Genomic DNA, 25,495 nt, shown 5'->3' with positions numbered 1-25,495 from the left:
AGCTGACCCTGGTATGAAAGTCAGTGGTGAAATGTGGGAGGCCATCCTCAGACGTGAGCCCGTTCTTCAGGTTGCAGCAACATGGGTCTGTTAAAAGTGGTCTTGGGAGCTCCGTTCACCAGTGCGAGACTATCCGACGCACGCTCCAGTGTAGATTCCTCCTGCCCTCGCTGTGCGGGCCACCAGCAGATCAAATACAAATGTTGGACATGAACACAAACATCTACATTTGTCCTAATCCCCTGAGCGCTACATTTGGTTTTACCCCATCTACTTGCCCTTTACCCCGTAAGACACGTCACGTCATTGCTTTTACCACCCAGCGTCAGAAGGAGTATGTTGCTCCTCACCAGAGGGCTTAGAGAGACGATGTACTTCTGGAAACTGGAAGAACGAAGAATCACTTTGAAAAGAACCACCCTGCATGTTGTTTGATGCACGGACCCTAACCCACCCTAACGGTGGTAGGGTTAGGGTCCGTATGCTGCTGTACATACACATGAAACAGTTTTAAAACGTGCCGTTTAGCTTCCCTCTGCTCTGGCTAACTTCTAGTTGTGGAGCACCACAGAGGTCGGCTCAACGGCATTCATTCATGCAGAGACAGCAGACCCCAGACATCTTCATGGGTTAAAGACTGAGAACGAGACTCGACTCACAGCCTGGACAGGGCCCCGTTCTTCTGGAAGAGCAGCTCTGGAAGATGGCTGAGACCATTTCTGTTAAGGCGACTAAAGGAACAAAACAAAGCAAAGTGTACGTCAGTCGGCTTATCGGATCTGCTCGTTGTGGATTCCTGCAACGTAACGTTTTCTCACAGTCTCTCCAGCTCCTTCAGCTCATCCAAAGCTCCTCTCTCTATGTTGTTGATCTGGTTTTCCATCAGGTGACTGCAGGAAGGAAAAAAACACATTTATAAAAATTATTTATTAAAAAGTATAACAGGAAACTCTCTACTAGACAATGATGGTATAACGGTGAACAGCGGCAGAGGAGAAGGTGCCTGCCCCTTTGCACCTCGCTCAGTCTTTGCCAGTCGTTGCTCATCACCACCAGCGTGACGTTCAACCCCCACACAGCTATCCTTTACACACGTTCGTCATAGATGGCCAATCAGATGAAGAAGGCTGTGAAGGAGATCGCACTCCAAGCCCCGCATGTGGACTTGTGAGCATTAACATGTGTTTGGTGCTGTGTTTATGACGAACAGACTTTGTAGGCTGCACAACCAGTAGTCTTTGATCACTGGACCTCAGGGACCTGCTGGGGGTGTAGGGACTAAGAAGATCACCAATGTAAGATGGTGCTTGTCCATGTAAGGCCCTATAGACCAGAACCAGGATCTTGAAATGAACCCTGAAGGTGACTGGCAGCCAGTGAAGCTGGAGGAGAAGCGGGGTGATGTGGGTGTGTTTGGAGGACTTGGTCAGAAGCCGAGCACAGGCGTTCTGAACCACCTGTAGACGGTTCAGGGAGGTTCTGCTCAGACACGTGAAAAGAGAGTTACAGTAGTCTAAGCGTGAGGAGATGAAGGTGTGGAGAACTGTCTCAAGTTCAGAGCGGGACAGAATGGGACTCAGCTTAGCAACGTTCCTGAGATGGAAGAAGGAAGAGCCAACAAGAGAACTGACATGAGAATCCAGGGTGAGGGCTGGGTCAAAGGTCACGCCAAGATTCCTGACAGAAGGTTTGGTGTGGGAAGCAATCAGGAACGATTAAGAGACAGAGTACCAGAGGACATAAACAGATATGAACGATCATGTGTTGATAATAAGGTTTTGTTGCGCCACCTTGAGAATGTATCGTGCGCCGGACGCAGCGGGCGCAAACCGGACATTTTTATCCTTGTAGGAACCCCCCCACCCACCCACCTCTCTTCTCTCTTCTCTGAGTTAATACGAAGTGTTACATAATCCCTGCAATAAAAAGTTCCAATCTTCTGGTTAAAGGTACCCAAAGATCCATAAGATTGATTTCATATTTAATATGGAATCTCATGTCTTATGGTTCCTTAAACAGATGTGAATTAACCCCTTACACATACACTGGTGGTGATGAGCTACCATATAGCCACAGCTGCCCTGGGGCGTGCTGACAGAGGCGAGGCTGCCGTACACAGGAACCACCGGGCCCTCCAACCGCCACCAGCAGGCAAGGTGAGTTAAGTGTCTTGCCCAAGGACACAACAGCAGCACCCACTGCCGGGATTGATCCAGCAACCCTGTGATTAGTGGACAGCTCGCTCTAACTCCTGAGCTACTGCTGCCCCATCATGTAGTGGTCATTTATTTAAGAGACTTATTGTATTTGCTGATTTGTCTTTGTTTCTTTTTTCTCTAAAAGCTGTGAGCCTTGAAAAGCAAGCACGAAACAAATAAAACTGGACCCATTTTCCCAGTTTGTCCAAAAGCTGGTCTGAATGGAGCCATGAAACAAATGTGACTGATCCTTCTGTTGTTTGACTCCATTTAGGAGCCGTTTCTTCAGCCTCTTTACAGCTGGTGTAGCAGTGAATACTGTCCTGACAGCAACAAGCTGCTGGATCCAAAAAGCTGTTCATCCATTTTGAACAGACTGTCACCGGTGTCTATTTCCCAGCATGCCTTCCTGTTGTGTCCATCGGTGGGTTAACACAGGAAGTCGTCACTCATCCTTCCTCTCCCGAGAGGCTTCTCAGGTCAAAAGGTCACGGACAAGTCCCTCTTCTGGCTGACACTGACACCAAGCCAGCACCTCCGGGTGGCTCATGTGTCACTAGTGAGCTGGAGCATTATTCTCTACTCGCTTTTGAGTGTCCCACGTTCCTAGCCGAGCGGAACCGGTGAGGAAATCTGAGACGACGTGTCAGTAAATACAGGAAGCTGGTGTCAGCAGGTAGCATGAGTACTTGAGAGAAAAGCATAAGCGTGTTTCGTCTCATTCTTCGAGACACTTTCTGGTTCTTCACAAACACAACAATGGAAGTGCGGTCACAACTCACAGAACCCGCAGGTGTTTGAGACCAGAGAAGTCCGACTTCGTGATGACTGTCAGGTTGTTCTCGTTGAGGTCCCTGAAGAACAAAAAGACAACAGATGAGAATGTTTATGAGCAAAAATCATTTCAGTGATTTTTAATCTCCCTTAGACTCTCTCCCACTCGTATTAATTTAGTGTGATATTTATGACTTTGATCAGTAAATCACTAATCAAATGGTCAAAGCTAAAAAGGCCTGTCCAGAAAAAGTCGCCTGGATTCAACTAACAAACAGGCAGGAGTCTCCGATTGCATCATTACTGCAAAGGCGATTATCGTTCAGCTGCAGCAAGTTCTTTACGCCGAGCTGCTGGGATGAGTCTTTGGGATGTGCTGGAGAAGGCCTTGTGCAGCGGCCAGTCTCCACCATCATCAATGCAAGATCTTGGTGAAACATTAGAGCAACACTGGAAACATCTGGTCACACAGTAGATGCTTACTGCAACAACATCGATGCAAATGCCTTTCAAAGTCCAAGCTAAAGGTGCTGCAATGAAAGATTAGTGTGTGCCTTTTCAATCAATCAATCAATCAATTAATCAATCAATCAATCAATCAATCAATCAATCAATCAATCAATCAATCAATCAATCAATCAATCAATCAATCAATCAATCAATCATTCAATCAATCAATCAATCAATCAATCAAACTTTATTCCATTAGTGTGTGGCCTTTTCTTTGGTGGCGACGGTCTTTTGGCCGGGCCGTGTAGCATCGGCCTCCATGTCCCTGGTTTGTGGAAGCTGCAAGAACACCAACTGGAGAGTTGCTAAAATATCTGAAAACGTTTTCAAAGCTTCTCAAGTTTCTTCCATGAATATCTTCAAAAACCTGCACCACACATTTCCTCCCAAAATACCCCCAGGCTTCCAAACCCAGATGTTTAGTTTGTGAGAGACGTGAGACAGCCTTGAGTTGGACCAGAATCTCACTCTGGGTGAAAGGCAAACCAGGAAGAAACGCCGGTGAAGGTTCTCAGTCATCCAGGTAATCCAAAGGGTTCAAATGAAGGCATCTGGGCTTCTTTGGTTTCTTGAAGATGTTTCGCTTCTCATCTGAGGAGCTTTGCCTGTTCTAACTGGAATATGGGAGAGGCAAGCTTATAAACTGTAGATGTCTGTGGTTATAATGGTGCCACTAAGCTCCAATTTGGGTGTTTTGTCTTTAGGATGGACCCGTCTCTGTCTGAGGGTGTTGTTGGGTTTAAAGTTTACCAGGATGTTGTGTTTGGAGAAGATTCCTCTAAGTTCATCACTGCCATAGAAACAACAGCCTACGGAAAACGGAAGCTGAAGAACTGAGGATCAAGGTTACAGCTGCTCTTCAAATGCAAAGACTCCACCTGCTGGTCTGTCCCCACAAGAAAGAAAAGCCATCTCCTCCCTCAGCAAAGACCAGAACAGTACAGTTTTAGCTGCAGACAAGGGATGCTGTACGGTTATTCTGAATACAACAAGGTTCCATATTCTAACTTTAACAGGTCAGTAATGTAGGGAGGAGCTTGACCATGCAGAGCCCTGAAAGTTCTAGTCAGGACTCTAAATGAACTCTTAAGTTAACGGGTAACCAGTGCAGAGACGTCAGAACAGGAGTGATGTGAGCTCTTCTGTTTGCTCCAGTTAGGAGCCTCGCTGCAGAGTTCTGGCCCAACTGAAGGCGGTCAAGGGCTTTTGTGTTAGAACATGTGAAGAGTGTGTTACAGTAATCTAGACGGGAGGAGAAAAAGGCATGGGGAACCATCTCAGGTTCATGTTTTGACACCAACCTTCGTAGTTATAAAACCAGTTTCGGATCAATGTTTTTGATTGGCCTTCAAGAGACGTTGATTGGTGAAAAACACTCAAATTCCTCAAGATAAATGACCAAGTTTTAGACTAATCAGGGGAACCATGCTCTCAGGGGCAATGATCAGACATTCAGTCTTTTCAGAGTTTAAAGGGACAGTTTACAATTTTTTCATATTTTTAAATAATTTTCTTTAGCCAGTATGTGCTAAAATGACCCGTGGCCAGAATATTGCACATGTCAGTCTGGCCAGCTGGGACTTAATAAAATTGAGCTGAGGTATCTGGTGCTGCTCTCTGGCTTCAGATTATGAACACAGCTGATTTGTTTAATTTAGTGATGAATCACTCTTGTAGACACCTAGGAACACTGGGAGACATTTCAGCTGTTAGACTGATGTTAAAAAGACGAGCACACAGAGAAGATATAGTTTTGCTTCTACAAACGGACACTGGAGGTGCTAAAAGCAAGCAAATCTGCTTGGAATTCCTTGAACTGAAGGAAGTTATCTTCTAGCCAGCTGGTGATCACTGATAGACTCTCTAGTAATTCAGACAGTTTGTAGAGCTCAGAATCCTTAAAGGAGCAGTACAGCTGAATATCATCTGCATATAGGTGATAAGAGACATTTGGAAAAGAATCAAGTATCTGTCCAAGAGGGTGTATGTACAGTAGAAACAACAGTGGACCCAAAACAGAGCCTTGGGGTACCCCACAGAACAGATGGGTAGAATCTGACATGATTTGGTTTCTACAGACACCGTAACTTCTGTTAGAAAGGGACGATCTAAACCAGTCTAGACCAGTTCCAGAGATCCCCACCGAGTCACCAAGTCTGTTAGTTGAGGTGTTGTGATCAACAGAGTCAAAAGTTGCAGAAGGATCTAACAACACTAACACTGTGAACTCCCTGTTGTCTGCAGCATCATGATGTCACTGGAAACTTTAAGCAAAGCTGTTTCTGTTGAACGCTTTTTACGAAAATCAGACTGGAATTTATCTAAACTGTGGAGTAGTTCCAGAAAAGTCATCAGCTGATCCGCCACAACCTTTTCCAACGTTTTAGAGATGAAGGGTCATTTAAAAATGGGTCTGTAGTTTTAGGCTGAGATGAGTCCAAACTTGTTTTTTAAGGATGGGTTCAATAACTGCATGGTTGAAAACAGATGGTCGAGAGCCAGACTGTAGGGATAAATTAATAAAATCTACAATGCATGGGCCAGTTTGGTCAAACATCCTGATGAACAAGATAGTAGGGATAATATCAAGGGAACATGAGGTTGGTTTCATGTCTGAATGAGGCAAATGTCCTGTTAATGAACAGGAGTAAAGAAAAGCCATGAATGGGAGGAAGGTGGTTAGATGGGAGAATAAGAAGTGGAGGGGGTGGAGAACTCGCCCTGATATTCCTAATTTTATCCTCAAAAACTGCTGGAAAGTTGTTACAGTCAAACCTTCAGTTAATGACCTACGAGGGATGTGAGGTGAAACTATCTGGTTTATCTTGTTAGATAAAAGAATCTACTTAACAGCAGCCACCTTGTCTGAGATGCTGCAGCATTGTTTATAATGACTGGATGAACAAGCTTGGGTCATCACTCTGAACTGAGCTGCTGTAAATAATCTAGAAAATGCATCCACTGCTGACTGATTAATGACGCGTCTCTCTGTTTTCAGGTTGTGACGGACAGAATCAATTAGATAGAACTAAAGCTGATTTTGCAAAACTCCTTCAGAGTTATTTTAAGACACGGGGTTTCTATCCATCTGTCGTGACCCGAGACATCTAAACGGACGGCACCTCTGTACTCTACAGCCCTCCGGTGCCAGCGGTCATCCGACCACTCTGACTTTTGGATCCACCAAGAGGATGCCTCTACAGTAATGTTGACACACAGATAGCGTCTGTGTGTCATGAACTCCTCCTCTTAACCTCCTCCGCGGGCCGGGCTGGTGCTGCACTCCAGTTCCCAGCATGCCTGTCACCGACGCTTCCCGGTGACGTCATCCCGCTGAGCCTATTTAAGGACCTGTCACAGCGGAGCCGGCACTCAGTCATCATCTAACGATAGACGCCAAGCCATTCTAAGACCTAAGACACTAACTCTACAAACCATACGGGAAGAGAACTTCCCACGCTGCCACATATCAGTCTCCATCCACCACTCTCTCCGCGCCTGGGTCTCATAACCACTCCAGCTCAGCCCACCGAACCTGACAGGATGACTGAGTCCCGAGTAGACCCAGCGGAGATCGCACAGCTGCGAGCTGAGGTAGCGCAGCTGCTCAGCCGAGTAGAACGCCAGGAGGCGGACAACGCCCAACTCCGTGTGGAGAACAATCAGCTGCGTGCTGTTACTGATCGCCTCGCATCCAAACTCGATTCCGTCACCGAACTGGTAGTCCAACTCTCCTCAGCCCTCCAACGACAGTCATCTGCCACTCCTAACGTGGTGGAGCCGTATCTAAGTCTCCCAGAGAAATGGGATGGGATTAAAGGATCCCCGGAGAGCATGTTGGCCGTTCTGTCAATGACTTTTGAGTGTCAGCCGGCACGCTACCTGACTTCCTGCTCTCGCGTGGCTCTGTTAACCTCCCTGCTGACTGGGCGAGCCGGTGAATGGGCGGCTGCTCTGTACCATCAGAAGTCCCCAGTCTGCAACGACTATGAAGCCTTCGTGAAAGAACTGAAGAAGGCATTCGTTCATCCCAGCAGCGAGGTCGCAGATGAGACACGCCTGCTCCAGCTTCGACAAGGCTCTCAGACCGTGGCCGAATTCACCTCACGCTTCCGGACCACCGCTGCCCGTCTAACCTGGGGTGATTCCGCGGTGAAGGCTGTGTACTTGGAGGGATTGTCACCCCGCATCCGTGAGGGCATGATTGGTCACGAGGCTCCAACCACCCTGGACCAGGCGGTGGACCTGGCTCTCCAGCTGGACCGCTGCCTCCTCACCAGACCAGGAGTGAGAGCGGTTCCCGTACAATCCCGAACTTTCCCCCGCCGTCAGGAGAACCAACCCATGGAGGAACCCATGCAACTGGGTCATTTGCCCCCCGAGGAACGGGCGCGCCGTTTTCAGGAGGGACGATGCGCCTATTGTGGGGCTCTGGGTCATCCCCATGCAACATGCCCCATACGCCCGGGAAACGGTCCCTCCGGGTCGGTGTAGGAGCTGCCTCACTCGGAGTTTCCACTCATGCAGCTCCTCATCACACCACCCTCTCGGTCTCCTTCCAGCTGAGCCAAGGACCGGTCCCCCTGGTGGCCCTCCTCGACACCGGAGCTGCAGAAAGCTTTATCGATCAGGGGTTGGTCAACCGGCTCAAGATTCCACTCACCCTCCTCGATCATCCTGTTCCCGTCACCTCAGTGGACGGGCGCCCTCTCATGCCATATCCGATCACGCACCGAACCCAGAACCTCCGGATGACCATCGGAGAACACGTAGAGACCCTTCATTTCTTGGTCATTCACGCCCCTACGACTCCTCTCATTCTGGGTCATTCCTGGTTCCGCCTCCACGACCCTCACATCTCCTGGTCCACCAGTAAAGTCATGGCATGGGGTGTTAACTGTCGCCTTCATCATCCGTCTCCAGGATCACAGCCTAGGGAGACACCACCCAAGGATGTGGATTTAACACTCCTTCCAGGATCACAGCCTAGGGAGACACCACCCAAGGACGTGGATTTAACACTCCTTCCACCCCAATACCACGATCTGGCTCGGGTCTTTGCAAAAGAGCCTACCACCAAGCTGCCTCCTCATCGCCCCTACGATCTGGAGATCAGGCTTCAGCCCGGAACCACCCCGCCTCGGGGTCGGCTGTTCTCGCTCTCCCCGGCAGAGACCCAGGCGATGGACGCTTACATCAATGAGGCTCTCCAGAAGGGGTTTATCCGACATTCCACGTCTCCTGGGGCGGCAGGGTTCTTCTTTGTGAAGAAGAAGGAAGGTGACCTCCGGCCCTGTATAGACTATCGTGGATTGAATAAAATCACCATCAGGGACCGCCATCCTCTCCCTTAATGAGCACGGCTCTGGACGCCACTGCCCAAGCCACACTGTTTACCAAGCTGGACCTCCGCAGTGCATACAACCTCATCCGCATAAAGGAAGGAGAGGAGTGGAAAACCGCTTTCATTACACCCACTGGACATTATGAGTACCTGGTCATGCCCTTCGGCCTCTGCAACAGCCCTGCCGTTTTCCAGCGTTTCATCACTGATGTCCTCCGTGACATGCTGGGTCGTTGGGTTTTTGTTTATTTGGACGACATCCTCATCTACTCCCGCACGGCCGAGGAACACACCCAGCATGTTCGAGCCGTTCTGTCACGCCTCCTGGAGCACGACTTATTCTGTAAACTGGAGAAGTGTGCTTTTCACCAGGAGTCCACCTCGTTTCTGGGATTCATCATCTCCTCCCAGGGCCTGCGCATGGACCCACAGAAGGTTCAGGCGGTCGCGCAGTGGCCACTACCCAAGACCCTGAAGCAGTTGCAGAGTTTCCTGGGGTTCTGCAACTTCTACCGCCGGTTTATCCGCAACTTCAGCGCCCTGGCGTCACCATTAACTTCCCTGACGAAAACAACCAATCAGCCTCGCCCTTTCCGCCTCTCCCCGGAGGCTGTTGCTGCCTTCCATGAGCTGGTCCGCCGCTTTGTAAGCGAGCCCATCCTCCTCCACCCGGACCTAACCCGGCCTTTCGTTGTGGAGGTGGACGCCTCTGAGACGGGCGCGGGAGCCGTACTGTCACAACGTGGCCAGGACTCCAAACTCCATCCCTGCGCATTCTTTTCCCGGAAGTTCTCTCCTACCCAGCAGAACTATGGGGTCGGGGACCGGGAATTGTTGGCGATAAAGTGGGCCCTGGAGGAGTGGCGACAGTGGCTCCTGGGTACCCCCACTCCTTTTCTAATCTGGACTGATCATCAGAACCTCATCCATATTCAGACCGCTCGCCAACTCAACCCTCGTCAGGCCCGGTGGGCCCTCTTTTTCGAACCTTATAACTTTCACATCGCCTACCGCCCCGGCTCAAAGAACCTCAAGGCGGACGCCCTGTCCCGTCAACACACCCAGGATCCAAGGCCTCCTGAACCGAGGTCCATCCTCCCGACCGAACGGTTCTTGGCCGCCCTGCAATGGCCCCTGGAAGCCTCCATCCGGGCGGCTCTCCCGGCGGACCCGGCGCCCCCAGAGACGCCTCCTAACCGCCTTTACGTTCCGGCCGTGTGTCGACAGGAGGCCTTGAGGTGGGGGCATAGTTCACGGCTCGCGGGACACCAAGGCCAGGCTCGTACCTTCCAGTTCCTCCGCCGGGCCCTGTGGTGGCCCTCTATGAGAAAGGACGTGCGTGAATACACCGCTGCATGTGACACTTGCGCCCGGTCTAAGTCCACCACCCAACCTGGAGCCGGGGAATTGCAACCGCTCCCTGTGCCTAAAAGGCCGTGGTCGCACATAGGTGTGGACTTTGTCACGGGGCTTCTTGTTGCCGACCACCTGGACACCATCCTCACCATCACCGACCGCTTTTCGAAGGCTGTGCATTTAGTGGCTATGGCAGGGCTCCCCACGGCTAAGAAGACGGCGGAGCTCCTCCTCGATCATGTGGTGAGGCTCCACGGATTCCCCCAGGACGTGGTGTCTGACAGAGGGCCTCAGTTCATCTCACGTTTCTGGAAGGCTTTCTGTCGGTTGGTGGGCGCTTCTGCCAGTCTGTCGTCAGGCTATCATCCCCAGACTAATGGTCAGACGGAGAGAGCAAACCAGCAGCTTGGGCGTTACTTACGCTGCTTCGCCTCGTCTCAACCGTCCACCTGGCCTCGTTGACTCCTATGGGCGGAGCTCTCTCACAACCTCCAGACGTCCTCCGCCACGGGTCTATCGCCCTTCGAGACCTGCTACGGATACCAGCCCCCTCTTTTTGACCATCAGGTGCCGGAGGTGGAGGTTCCGGCGGCTCAGGATATGGTCCGCCGCTGCCATCTCGCTTGGATCAGGGCTCGCGCCGCCATCACCCGGGCTAATACGGAGTACTCCCGACAACACTGCCGCCGCCACCGGCCCGGCCCTGTGTTCCAGCCTGGTGACCGGGTTTGGCTCTCTACCGCAAACCTCCGGTTTCCGGCTGGTTCCAGGAAGCTGTCGCCTCGCTTTTTGGGGCCCTTCCCAGTCCGAGATGTCCTCGGTCCGGTCGCTTACCGGCTGCGCCTCCCTTCCACTCTTAAGGTGCACCCGGTATTCCACGTCTCACAGCTCAAGCCGGTGGTGTCTTCTCCTCTCCATCCGCCTCCGGCCCGGGTGCCAACGCCCCGAGATGTCGATGGGGACCCCGTCTACACCGTCCGCAAGATTCTGGACGCCCGCCGCCGGGGCCGTGGATGGCAGTATTTGGTGGACTGGCAGGGTTACGGTCCGGAGGAACGTAGCTGGGAGCCTGCCCGCTCGTTTCTGGATCCTTCCCTGTTGGCTGATTTCTGGTCTCGTCGCCCTGGGCCTTCTGGAGCCGTCCCTCGCGGGGGGGGGTCCTGTCATGAACTCCTCCTCTTAACCTCCTCTGCGGGCCGGGCTGGCGCTGCACTCCAGTTCCCAGCATGCCTGTCACCGACGCTTCCCGGTGACGTCATCCCGCTGAGCCTATTTAAGGACCTGTCACAGCGGAGCCGGCACTCAGTCATCATCTAACGATAGACGCCAAGCCATTCTAAGACCTAAGACACTAACTCTACAAACCATACGGGAAGAGAACTTCCCACGCTGCCACATATCAGTCTCCATCCACCACTCTCTCCGCGCCTGGGTCTCATAACCACTCCAGCTCAGCCCACCGAACCTGACACTGTGTGCCGTTTGATAAATAACAGCTTACAGCTTATCTGTAAACCAAATTCTTTTATCCAGAACGCACCTCTCTGAAGATACGGAGATTCTGATTCATCATCTCATATTCACACATAGTTTTCAGACATCCATCTTTTAGTTCCATCCACTCACAGGATCATCGTTTAAACCATTTGTCAAATCTTAATTGTTTGTAAAATAAATTCTTATTTGTTTGCAAACACCGACTGGCTCTTGAATCATAAAGTTTGAACGATCCCTTAATTATTAAAACAATCCTAGAACCTTCTAATTAATCATCCTAAGACCAAGCAAGATGATGTTCTATAATTAATTGAGTATTACAGCTATCAGTCACAAGTAATGACAATAGAAATAAATAGCTTTTAAAGCAATTCACTTAGCCCACATTACTCTACTAGTTTCCATCACATTCTTCTCTCCTGTTTCATCCGTCTCATCTGTCACATTTCTCCCAGCAGCAGTCCATGGATGGGACTAATATTAGCAGCAACACAGCACACACACTCACATCTAATGACACTTCATTAGCAGCATCTATCAGGCTGAGGCGCCGCAGGGGACTCCATTAGATCGTTATAAGAGATGGGCTGAGAGAAGAGGCAGAGGAGCAGGAAGAGGAGGCAATCACCAGTAAAGAGTGTGTGTGTGTGTGTGTGTGCGTGCGTGCGTGCGTGCATGCGTGCGCGTGTGCGTGTGCGCGCGTGCGTGTGCGTGTGCGTGCGTGCGCGCGCGCGCGTGTGTGTGTGTGCGTGCGTGCGTGCGTGCGTGCGTGCGTGTGTGTGTGTGTGTGTGCGTGTGCGTGTGCGTGTGCGTGTGTGTGTGTGTGTGTGTGTGTGTGTGTGTGTGTGTGTGTGTGCGTGTGCGTGTGTGTGTGTGTGTGTGTGTGTTTCTGGTTTCTGCTGCACGTTCATTAGAACTTTTCTTTCTCTCTTCTGTACTTCCCGGGCTCTGACAACAGGACTCATCAGCCCAAAAGGCATCCATCCCACACAGCAGCGTTGCCTTGACGATCCAACAGTGAAGTGTCTGACTGGTGCATTTGCCTTGATGAATGACCTGGTTAATGCTGACGGTTTCACAGGGAATACTGCACACACACACCACTGACTTTCCCCCAGTAGTGAGGTGTCCAGCTGACACACACACTCAGATTACTTTACATGCTAATCGTGCAACGGGACCTTCCCCCATCTCACGGTTCTGTTAGTCATCCTCCGGTGCTGCCGGGCAGGGTCTGACCAAGTCTACAGGACAATGTGATCGCTGAGTTACTGACCCAGACAACAATACAGGGTTCAGAGAGTCATGTTTACCAACTAATAGTTGTTCTTTGGCTGATATTTACAACAGAGACACATGTATTTGGTCTAAGCTTGATGTTCCCTGCTGAAACTAATCACTCAGAATATTTACTCTCAAGCCATGGAAGGGTTAAAATAAACCATTTCTGTCTCAGTTTTGAGGCAAATTTAATTTGATTTATTCTTGCAGTCTCCCAACCAGTAACAGCCTCCTTATCTGTAACAGTCTCCTTACCTGTTATAGCCTCCCTACCTGTAACATCCTCCATACCCGTGACAGCCCCCTAACTGTGATAGCCTCTTTACCCGTAACATCCTCCACACCTGTAACCGTCTCCTTACCTGTAACAGCCTCTTTACCTGTTATAGCCTCCCTACCTGTAACATCCTCCAAACCCGTGACAGCCCCCTAACTGTGATAGCCTCTTTACCCATAACATCCTCCACACCTGTAACAGCCTCGTTATCTGTAACAGTCTCCTTACCTGTTATAGCCTCCCTACCTGTAACATCCTCCATACCCGTGACAGCCCCCTAACTGTGAAGCCTCTTTACCCGTAACATCCTCCACACCTGTAACCGTCTCCTTACCTGTAACAGCCTCTTTACCTGTAACAGCCTCCCTTCCTGTGATAGCCTCCCTACCTGTAACATCCTCCATACCCTTGACAGCCCCCTAACTGTGAAGCCTCTTTACCCGTAACATCCTCCACACCTGTAACCGTCTCCCTACCTGTAACATCCTCCATACCCATGACAGCCCCCTAACTATGATAGCCTCTTTACCCATAACATCCTCCACACCTGTAACAGTCTCCTTATCTGTAACAGTCTCCTTACCTGTTATAGCCTCCCTACCTGTAACATCCTCCATACCTGTAACAGCATCCTCACCTGTAACAGCATCTTTATCTGTACCATCCTCCCTACCTGTAACATCCTCCCTATCTGTAACAGCATCTTTACCTGTAACATCCTCCCTACACATAACAGCCTCACTACCTGTAACATCGTCCATATCTGTAACAGCATCTTTACCTGTAACATCCTCTCTACACATAACATCCTCCCTACCTGTAACATCTTCCATATCTGTAACAGTCTCCTTACCTATTACAGCCTCCTTACCTGTAACATCCTCCATACCCGTAACAGCCCCCCTAACTGTGATAGCCTCACTTCCTGTGATAGCCTCCCTACCTGTGACAGCCTCCATACCTGTAACAGCCTCCTCACCTGTAACAGCATATTTACCTCTAGGAGTCTCCCTACCTAAAACATCCTCCCTACCTGTAACATCCTCCTTATCTGTAACAGCGTCTTGACCTGTAACATCCTCCCTACCTGTAACATCCTCCATACCTGTAACAGTCTCCTTACCTGTAACAGCCTCACTTCCTGTGATAACCTCCCTACCTGTGACAGCCTCCATACCTGTAACAGCCTCCTCACCTGTAACAGCATCTTTACCTCTAGGAGTCTCCCTACCTAAAACATCCTCCCTACCTGTAACATCCTCCTTATCTGTAACAGCGTCTTGACCTGTAACATCCTCCCTACCTGTAACATCCTTCCTACCTGTAACATCCACCCTATCTGTAACAGCATATTTACCTGTAACATTCTGCTTATCTGTAACAGCCTCTTGACCTGTAACATCCTCCCTACCTGTAACATCCTTCCTACCTGTAACATCCACCTTACCTCTAACATCCTCCCTACCTGTAACATCCTCCCTATCTGTAACAGCATATTTACCTGTAACATCCTGCTTATCTGTAACAGCCTCTTGACCTGTAACATCCTCCCTACCTGTAACATCCTTCCTACCTGTAACATCCACCTTACCTCTAACATCCTCCCTACCTGAAACATCCTCCTTATCAGTAACAGCGTCTTGACCTGTAACATCCTCCCTATCTGTAACATCCTTCCTACCTGTAACATCCACCTTACCTCTAACATCCTCCCTACCTGTAACATCCTCCCTATCTGTAACAGCATATTTACCTGTAACATCCTTCCTATCTGTAACAGCCTCTTGACCTGTAACATCCTCCCTACCTGTAACATCCTTCCTACCTGTAACATCCACCCTATCTGTAACAGCATCTTTACCTGTAACATCCTCCTTATCTGTAACAGCCCCTTGACCTGTAACATCCTCCCTACCTGTAACATCCTTCCCACCTGTAACATCCACCTTACATCTAACATCCTCCCTACCTGTAACATCCTCCCTACCTGTAACATCCTTCCTACCTGTAACATTCTCCCTATCTGTAACAGCATATTTACCTGTAACATCCTGCTTATCTGTAACAGCCTCTTGACCTGTAACATCCTCCCTACCTGTAACATCCTTCCTACCTGTAACATCCACCTTACCTCTAACATCCTCCCTACCTGTAACAGCATATTTACCTGTAACATCCTCCCTGTCTGTAACAGCCTCCCTATCTGTAACAGCATATTTACCTGTAACATCCTGCTTATCTGTAACAGCCTCTTGACCTGTAACATCCTCCCTGCCTGTCACATCCTTCCTACCTGTAACATCCACCTCACCTCTAACATCCTCCCTACCTGTAACATCCTCCTTATCTGTAACAGCGTCTTGACCTGTAACATCCACCTTACCTCTAACATCCTCCCTACCTGTAACATCCACCTTACCTCTAACATCCTCCCTACCTGTAACATCCACCTTACCTCTAACATCCTCCCTACCTGTAACATCCTGCTTATCTGTAACAGCCTCTTGACCTGTAACATCCTCCCTACCTGTAACATCCTTCCTACCTGTAACATCCACCTTACCTCTAACATCCTCCCTACCTGTAACATCCTCCCTATCTGTAACAACATATTTACCTGTAACATCCTGCTTATCTGTAACAGCCTCTTGACCTGTAACATCCTCCCTACCTGTAACATCCTTCCTACCTGTAACATCCACCTTACCTCTAACATCCTCCCTACCTGTAACATCCTCCCTATCTGTAACAGCATATTTACCTGTAACATCCTGCTTATCTGTAACAGCCTCTTGACCTGTAACATCCTCCCTACCTGTAACATCCTTCCTACCTGTAACATCCACCTTACCTCTAACATCCTCCCTACCTGTAACATCCTCCTTATCTGTAACAGCGTCTTGACCTGTAACATCCACCTTACCTCTAACATCATCCCTACCTGTAACATCCACCTTACCTCTAACATCCTCCCTACCTGTAACATCCTGCTTATCTGTAACAGCCTCTTGACCTGTAACATCCTCCCTACCTGTAACATCCTTCCTACCTGTAACATCCACCTTACCTCTAACATCCTCCCTACCTGTAACATCCTCCCTATCTGTAACAGCATATTTACCTGTAACATCCTGCTTATCTGTAACAGCCTCTTGACCTGTAACATCCTCCCTACCTGTAACATCCTTCCTACCTGTAACATCCACCTTACCTCTAACATCCTCCCTACCTGTAACATCCTCCTTATCTGTAACAGTGTCTTGACCTCTAACATCCTCCCTACCTATAACATCCTCCCTATCTGTAACAGCATATTTACCTGTAACATCCTCCCTATCTGTAACAGCCTATTGACCTGTAACATCCTCCCTACCTGTAATATCCTTCCTACCTGTAACATCCACCCTATCTGTAACAGCATCTTTACCTGTAACATCCTCCTTATCTGTAACAGCCTCTTGACCTGTAACATCCTCCCTACCTGTAACATCCTTCCTACATGTAACATCCACCTTACCTCTAACATCCTCCCTACCTGTAACAGCATATTTACCTGTAACATCCTCCCTGTCTGTAACAGCCTCTTGACCTGTAACAGCCTCCCTTCCTGTAACATCCTCCCTATCTGTAAAGGCATATTTACCTTTAACATCCTCCCTATCTGTAACAGAATCTTTACCTGTAAGAGTCTCCCTACCTATAACATCCTCCCTACCTGTAACATCCTCCTTATCTGTAACAGCCTCTTGACCTGTAACATCCTCCCTACCTGTGATAGCCTCCCTACCTGTAACAGCCTCCATACCTGTAACAGCATCCTCACCTGTAACAGCATCTTTATCTGTAAGAGTCTCCCTGCCTGTAACATCCTCCCTACCTGTAACAGCATCTTCACCTGTAACATCCCCCCGTCTGTAACAGTATCTTTACTTGTAACATCCTCCCTACACGTAACAGCCTCACTACCTGTAACATCCTCCGTACCTATAACAGCATCTTCACCTGTAACATCCTCCCTACCTGTAAAAGTTACTTATCTGTAAAAGTCTTCTTACCTATTACAGTCTCCTTACCTGTAACAGTCACCTTACCTATTACAGCCCCCTTACCTGTAACAGCCTCTTTACCTGTAACAGTCTCCTTTCCTGTGATAGCCTCCCTACCTGTGACAGCCTCCATACCTGTAACAGCATCCTCACCTGTAACAGCATCTTTATCTGTAAGAGTCTCCCTACCTGTAACATCCTCCCTACCTGTAACAGCCTCCCTATCTGTAACATCCTCACTACCTGTAACATCCTCCCTACCTGTAACAGCATCTTTACCTGTAACATCCCCCCATCTGTAACAGCATCTTTACCTGTAACATCCTCCCTACACGTTACAGCCTCACTACCCGGTAATGGCCTCCCTACCTGTAACATCCTCCATACCCGTAACAGCCCCCCTAACTGTGATAGCCTCTTCATCTGTAACATCCTCCACACATGTAACAATTTACTTACCTGTAACAGCCTCTCTACCTGTGATAGCCTCCCTTCCTGTAACAGCCTCCATACCTGCAACAGCATCCTCACGTGTAACAGCATCTTTATGTGTAAGAGTCTCCCTACCTGTAACATCCTCCCTACACGTAACAGCCTCACTACCTGTAATGGCCTCCCTACCTGTAACATCCTCACTTGCTTTAACAGCATCTTCACCTGTAACATCCTCCCTACCTGTAACATCTTCCATATCTGTAACAGCCTCTTGACCTGTAACATCCTCCCGACCTGTAACATCCTCCCTATCTGTAACAGCATCTTGACCTGTAACAGCCTCCCTACCTGTAACATCCTCCCTACCTGTAACAGATTCTTTACCCGTAACATCCTCCCGACCTGTAACAGCCTCCTTATCTGTAACAGTCTACTTACCTATTACAGCCTCCTTACCTGTAACAGCCTCTTTACCTGTAACAGTCTCCCTTCCTGTGATAGCCCCCTACCTGTGACAGCCTCCATACCTGTAACAGCATCCTCACCTGTAACAGCATCTTTATCTGTAAGAGTCTCCCTGCCTGTAACATCCTCCCTACCTGTAACAGCCTCCCTACCTGTAACATCCTCCCTACCTGTAACAGCATCTTTACCTGTAACATCCCCCCCATCTGTAACAGCATCTTTACCTGTAACATCCTCCCTACACGTAACAGCCTCACTACCTGTAATGGCCTCCATACCTGTAACATCCTCCCTTGCTATAACAGCATCTTCACCTGTAACATCTTCCATATCTTTAACAGCCTCTTGACCTGTAACATCCTCCCTATCTGTAGCAGCATCTTGACCTGTAACAGCCTCCCTACCTGTAACATCCTCCCTACCTGTAACAGATTCTTTACCCGTAACATCCTCCCGACCTGTAACAGCCTCCTTACCTGTAACAGTCTCCTTACCTATTACAGCCTCCTAACCTGTATCAGCCTCTTTACCTGTAACAGTCTCCCTTCCTGTGATAGTCTCCCTACCTGTGACAGCCTCCATACCTGTAACAGCATCGTCACCTGTCACAGCATCTTTATCTGTAAGAGTCTCCCTACCTGTAACAGCCTCCCTACCTGTAACATCCTCCCTACCTGTAACAGCATCTTTACCTGTAACATCCCCCATCTGTCACAGCATATTTACCTGTAACATCCTCCCTACCTATAACAGCATCTTCACCTGTAACATCCTCCCTACCTGTAACAGTCTCCCTACCTGTAACATCCTCCCTACCTGTAACAGCATCTTTACCTGTAACATCCCCCATCTGTCACAGCATATTTACCTGTAACATCCTCCCTACCTATAACAGCATCTTCACCTGTAACATCCTCCCTACCTGTAACAGCATTTTTACCTGTAACATCCCCCCATCTGTAACAGCATCTTTACCTGTAACATCCTCCCTACTCGTAACAGCCTCACTACCTGTAATGGCCTCCCTACCTGTAACATCTTCCATATCTGTAACAGCATCTTGACCTGTAACAGCCTCCTTATCTGTAACAGTCTCCTCACCTATTACAGCCTCCTTACCCCTAACAGCCTCTTTACCTGTAACAGTCTCCTTACCCGTAACATCCTCCATACCTGTAACAGCCCCCTAACTCTGATAGCATCTTTACCTGTAACATCCTCCATACCTGTAACAGTCTCCTTACCTGTAACAGCCTCTTTATCTATAACAACCTCCCTTCCTGTGATAGCCTTCCTACATATGAAGCTCTGACTGATGACACACATTCTTTGTGAAGGACTTAAGCATTGAAGCTAGACTTAATTTGATCGTTTCCCCTTTAAATGACGAGCAGCAACATGCCGTCACATTGAAGGATTCCCCTCAGAAAAAATAAGAGCGCATGCATGCTTGTTACTCACAGCCTCTCTGTCCCTCTGGGAATGTTCCTAGGTACGGAGTAGATTCCCAGCCCATGGCAATCCACAGTGTTCCCCAGGCAGCTGCAGGGAGCTGGACATGCTTCTGCACCTCCCTGATCCACCAGCACCACAATGCCCCACACCAGCATCATCCACAGTCCCGAAGAAAACGTATTGCTCTGTGTTGCTGTCATCCCACTGCGTCCTGATCTGACTCCATCCCAAATCATTCCAGCAGTCATCCTGCTCTCCTGCAGAGCTCCACTATGCTGCAGATTCCCGCTGATAGATCCTGTTCCTGACTCCTGTCTCAGGAGTGGGGACCAACCACCTCCCCTCCGGCTCTTCTTGGAAAGTGGACAGAAAGAGACAGAAAATGCTTCCACAGGCTCAGTCAGGTGAGGTTCAGCTGAAGAACAAACGCCACTTGATCTCAGAGTTGAGATAAAAGAGGAGTAAAGGACAAGTAGCTCCGGTTCTGCCTGTCCCCGGCTGCACGGCTCCTCCAATGGGCTTCCTCTGCTCCAGTCCCCTGTGTGCTCTCTGAGCTCACTCCCATGCAGCTGTACAGAGTGCTGCCCCCTCCTCTTCATCGAGTCATTGTGCACTGAAGGGAGGGGGGACTCCCTCATTCCCTATCTCACACATCCAGAGTAATAACCAATCAAATGCTTTTACAAATAACAGAATCAAGGCTCCTCCTACATGCTTTCACCCAGACCAGCAACCAGAGGAGCAGAAGCTGGAGCAGACACCTCCAGAGACAGCAGGCTTTTTATCCTCTCCATCCATCTCACCCACCTACACTCTCCTACCCCAGGGAGAAAAGGAGCTCCACAGACATGAGAAGTGAGAGGGGGAGAAGAGGGGGAGGTGATGGGGAGTTGTGATCACCCTGAGGCGTCTGAGTAGGGAACTCCAGAGAAGACAGGAGGACAAAAAGAACAACCCAGGTCGTATGGAAGGAAACAATGCATGTGAAACAGGAGAGAGAGGGATGATGTATTTTGTTAGGGGGGGGGGGGGTGTCTTGGCTAAGCGGGAACACCATAGGCTGCCACGCAGCTTCCTCGGAAATCTGTGAAGGATTCTTCGTTAAAGCTTTGAAAATCAGAGCCCCCCCCCCCCCCCCCCCCCCCCCACACACACACACACACACACACACACACACATTGGCATGAGGAAGAAAGGCACTGAGAATCCAAATCCTCTGGGACACAGAAGGAAACCAACTAGTCTACCCTCACTGGCGGTCATCTTACCTGCTCCAGCATTTAGTGACTGGTGTTAATAAAATCTTCCAGCTTGAGTTTTAAATCAAACTCAACGAAGAATTCACGAGTTTGACCTAAAGTAGAGATGCTGGTGCATCTGCTGGCTCAACGGCATGTCCTACCAACGGTGTGCATCAGGGGTCTGTTCTCAGGACTCCTCCTTCCTCTTCATCACCTTCTACATGAGTGCTGCTCAGTGTTGAATCCTGTTTCAAGCACCCACAATACAGATGTTGCACAGCTGCTTTCAGTTCATTAGGATGACTACAAGGCGCTATAGAAATGATTTCTTCTTCTTCTTCTTCTTCTTCTTCTTCTTCTTCTTCTTCTTCTTCTTCTTCTTCTTCTTCTTCTTCTTCTTCTTCTTCTTCTTCTTCTTCTTCTTCTTCTTCTTCTTCTTCTTCTTCTTCTTCTTCTTCTTCTTCTTCTTCTTCTTCTTCTTCTTCTTCTTCTTCTTCTTCTTCTTCTTCTTCTTCTTCTTCTTCTTCTTCTTCTTCTTCTTCTTCTTCTTCTTCTTCTTCTTCTTCTTCTTCTTCTTCTTCTTCTTCTTCTTCTTCTTCTTCTTCTTCTTCTTCTTCTTCAGTTTGTGTTCCGAACATCAGCACTGACCTACACAGCTTTTCTCTACTAAAACCTAGCTAAACTAGAACTTGTGTCGTTGGTGATGACGTTTAACAGTTAAACCGATTGGATATATATATATATATATATATATATATATATATATATATATATACATATACATATACATGTATATATATATATATATACATATACATATACATGTATATATATATATATATATATATATATATATATATATATATATATATATATATATATATATATATATAGACTCTTCTGAGTAAACTCAGCATCAAGGAAATGTGTCTGGCTGATTTTGTTGTAACAAATTAGAAATCCACATAAAGTTCATTATTGTCTGTAATGTACTGATCAACATTAGACTTTCATATATATTAGATTCATTACACACAACTGAAGTAGTTCAAGCCTTTTATTGTTTCTAATATTGATGATTTTGGCGTACAGCTCATGAAAACCCAAAACTCCTATCTCAATAAATTAGCATATCATGAAAAGGTTCTCTAAACGAGCTATTAACCTAATCATCTGCATCAACTAATGAACTCTAAACACCTGCAAAAGATTCCTGAGGCTCTAAAAACTCCCAGCCTGGTTCCCAAGTACTGAGTGCATAACTGAACATAATTATTAGAAGGTTGACTTTTTTTGTATTAAAAACACTTTTCTGTTATTGGTCGGATGAAATATGCTAATTATTTGAGATAGGAGTTTTGGGTTTTCATGAGCTGTACGCCAAAATCATCAATATTAGAAACAATAAAAGGCTTGAACTACTTCAGTTGTGTGTAATGAATCTAATATATATGAAAGTCTGATGTTTATCAGTACTTTACAGACAATAATGAACTTTATCACAGTGTGCTTTATCACATGCATGTGTGCATGTTATTTACTAATTTTGGTTGAGCTCCTGTAATGTTAAAATTTTATGGTTTTACTTTCATTGTTTTAACTAACTGTATTTTTATATGGAATTTTTATGGCGGCCTTCTTGGCCACCATAAAACCTTTGCAAAAGAGACTTGTTCCCAAAGGATTCCCCTGGTTAAATAAAAAAAATATATATGCAAAAAATTTTTAAAAGGACCTGTATTTGCTTTTCCCTTTGCCCGGTCTGTCAGGCTGTGAGGCAGGGGTGTCGAACTCAAATTCACACCGGGCCAAAATGAAAAACCTTTAGCTACAGACATGAACGGTTGAACCTTTTCATTTGGAAACAAACTTATTTTTGCAGTAACACTGAACGTGGAATAACCAAACTACACATGAGCAAGTCCATTTTAAATAACGCACACATCAGTGGTACTCATTACTTATGTCTCATTTTAGTTTAAATATTTAATTCCTTCAAATCTGCATATATCCAGCATTTCTTATTGTGTCTATTTTGTTTTATTCTTTATTTTTTACTCTCCTGTAATGAATGTTATTGCTGCTGTCACACCAAGCTCTCCCCACTGAGGGACAATAAAGGGATTTTCTATTTTATTCTTCTATTTGTGATCTGTCCTGTTTTAAAGTAGGTGAAATCTTTTCTCACAGGCCAACGACATGAATAAAAAACAGTATTCCTCTTAAATGGAAATGCAGTATCTCACCTATTAACTGTCATGCTTTGGAGCAGAAAAGGCTAACAAAACCAAAATAATTAAATCCCAGTTTTCTCCACTCTGGTTTCCTGTGAGGCTCACCTGTTCCAGCCAGACCTGCACCTGTGGGGTTGGGCTGTGGGCTGAGGAAGGAGTTCATCAGTGAGGAACAGCTGCTCACACAGGTTTGTGCTGCTGGACGTGGAGAGCATCTGGAGTTGTGTCGGAGAGGGGGATAAAAGCTGCAGCAGCCACAGAGTCACAGTGACTTGAGAGTGTCGCTAAACTGGATTTAAATCATCTCGGTCGGGAAGGTCGGTGCTTTTCTTTGTCAGCAACAAACAGATTACTGAGCTGTTAAAATACATTTCTGGGCTTCAAAGTTGGCTAATTGCTGAGTAAACTCAGCGCTGAGTAAGTGTTCTCAGTTTGTCTGAGGAGCTAACGCTGCAGATGCTGACGCTAGTAGCATGGAAGCTAATACCGTTTTTTCTCCTTGAAGCATCAACATGTTCCATCTATGTTTATGTATTTAGCAGACGCTTTTGTCCAAAGCGACTTACAAGTGATAATCAGCATGTTGCCCTTGAGGCTAACAACAACAACAACAACAACAACATTGACATCAGTCATGGAGAGGAGGGAACAAGGAGTGGACAGTAGAGAGGGGGACGGGTGCGGGGAGGGTGCTAGTTTAGAAGATGCTCTCTGAAGAGCAGGGTCTTCAGGAGTTTCTTGAAAATTGAAAAGGAAGCTCCTGTTCTGGTAGCGCTTGGAAGGTCATTCCACATTTGTGGAACGATGCATGAGAAGAGTCTGGATTGTCCTGAGCGTGGTGTAGGCACTGCTAGCCGACGATCCTGTGACGACCGGAGCGGCCGGGCCGAGACGTAAGCCTTTGCAAGAGGATTCAGGTAGATGGGAGCCGTACCATCTCGGACTTTGTATGCTAGTGTTAGCTATTTGAATTTGATGCGTGCTGCTAGCGGTAGCCAGTGGAGCTCATTGAACAGAGGGGTGACGTGTGCTCTTTTGGGCTGATTGAAGACCAGACGCGCCGCTGTCTATGTTGACATGCCTTCCTTCTGCATCAACCTCTCTCCTCCTGGACATGTCGGGATGATGTGTGGAGTTATTTTTACTTGTTGCATTAATTAAACATGGAAGTGGCGAGTCACTGCACTGGGAACACAATCACCAAGCATTATGGGAAATGTAGTTTATAGCCAATGTGCACTTTGAAGCAGCATGGACTTATTTTAAGTCCCAATCCCAACACTCACACCCTGGCGCACTTCATCTACGCGTTCCTGGCCAGGGGTGAGAGTTCGTAGGATGTCCTGGCTTTCAAGTGCAGAAGTTGACCACGCCCCCATTGCACCCTTAATCTGCCCTTCACCCAAGTCCGCAGCAAGGCAATTACCCACAAGTCACTGCTGCAGGAAAAAAGCTCAAGTTCCTTTTCAGAAAATACGTATTTTCTAATGAAATTAGTTCATTTTAGGGTGATTAGTTGATGCTCTGAATGTTTTAGAGAAAGCAGCAATGAAGTTAAATTTATTTCAAATAATTGCTTTATTGTTTGTTTGAGTTGTTAATAAAAGTTTCTGAAGAGTTTGACAGCGACCAGCATCATGGCGTGTGTTGAGATCGATGACGCAATGCTCCCCGTCTCAATTTGGTAATTATTTGCACACTTGTGTCCTACGCACTCGAACCCTACTGCACTTTCTCCTAGTGCACTTTGCTGAAGTCCGCAGGGCGAGTAGGGCCACATCTGACCTGCGGGCCTCGTGTCTGACACGTGTGCTGTAAAGCATCAGAACAGACGTCCGAGTGAAGACGAGTCGAGCTGGACTCTCCCAGATGGAGCGCTACAGCATCAGCTGATCACCCCACATCGAACGCTCCTTAGAGAAGAATAGCTGTTTACAGTATGGAACAACAGAAAAGTCATCTGTTTATGGAATTACGTCATTTCTCTGGATCAAAGGCCCTTCGTGTAAAGACTGAGCTGCCAGTTCACAAAGAATAGACTCAATATTTCATTAACGACTAGAACAAACACGCTTGGTGACGTGACCTCAGGTCGAACACTTTCCCAATCCTAAACATCTTAGCTGCCATTTATTACTGAAAAAAATCATAAAAATTGAAAATCTTATAAAGAAAATATCATGTGGGATTATAATCTTATTTTAGTGTCTCCAAATTTAATGATTTTTAAATAAAAATGTTCACATCAAATGACCCAACTACAGTTAAATGAAAACATCTGTATGTAGTCAGACAGCTACCACAAACTTCTGATGAACAAGGGTTAGGGTTGTTATATTCATCACGCCGGATGTTTGGTACCAGTGTTTAACAAAAACCATA

The 25,495-nt window shown here is 47.6% G+C and overlaps 1 protein-coding gene across 1 annotated transcript in view; it reads right to left on the bottom strand.

Annotated features, from left to right (window-relative positions):
- The window catches only part of slit1b (slit homolog 1b (Drosophila)), a 111,466-nt gene extending 91,175 nt beyond the window's left edge, over positions 1-20,291 (bottom strand). Inside the window, exons 1-4 of the mRNA XM_054751886.2 lie at positions 19,645-20,291; positions 2,981-3,052; positions 819-890; positions 660-731 (exon numbers count right to left, since the gene is read on the bottom strand). Of these exons, the coding sequence (XP_054607861.2) occupies positions 660-731; positions 819-890; positions 2,981-3,052; positions 19,645-20,276 (848 nt within the window). The 5' untranslated portion in view covers positions 20,277-20,291. The remainder of the gene's footprint in view (positions 1-659; positions 732-818; positions 891-2,980; positions 3,053-19,644) is intronic.
- Positions 20,292-25,495: the final 5,204 nt, after the last annotated feature.

This window comes from Nothobranchius furzeri, chromosome 7, assembly GCF_043380555.1.
Source record: "Nothobranchius furzeri strain GRZ-AD chromosome 7, NfurGRZ-RIMD1, whole genome shotgun sequence".
NCBI classification, from domain to species: Eukaryota; Metazoa; Chordata; class Actinopteri; order Cyprinodontiformes; family Nothobranchiidae; genus Nothobranchius; species Nothobranchius furzeri.
This window is presented reverse-complemented; position numbering and strand designations above follow the sequence as displayed.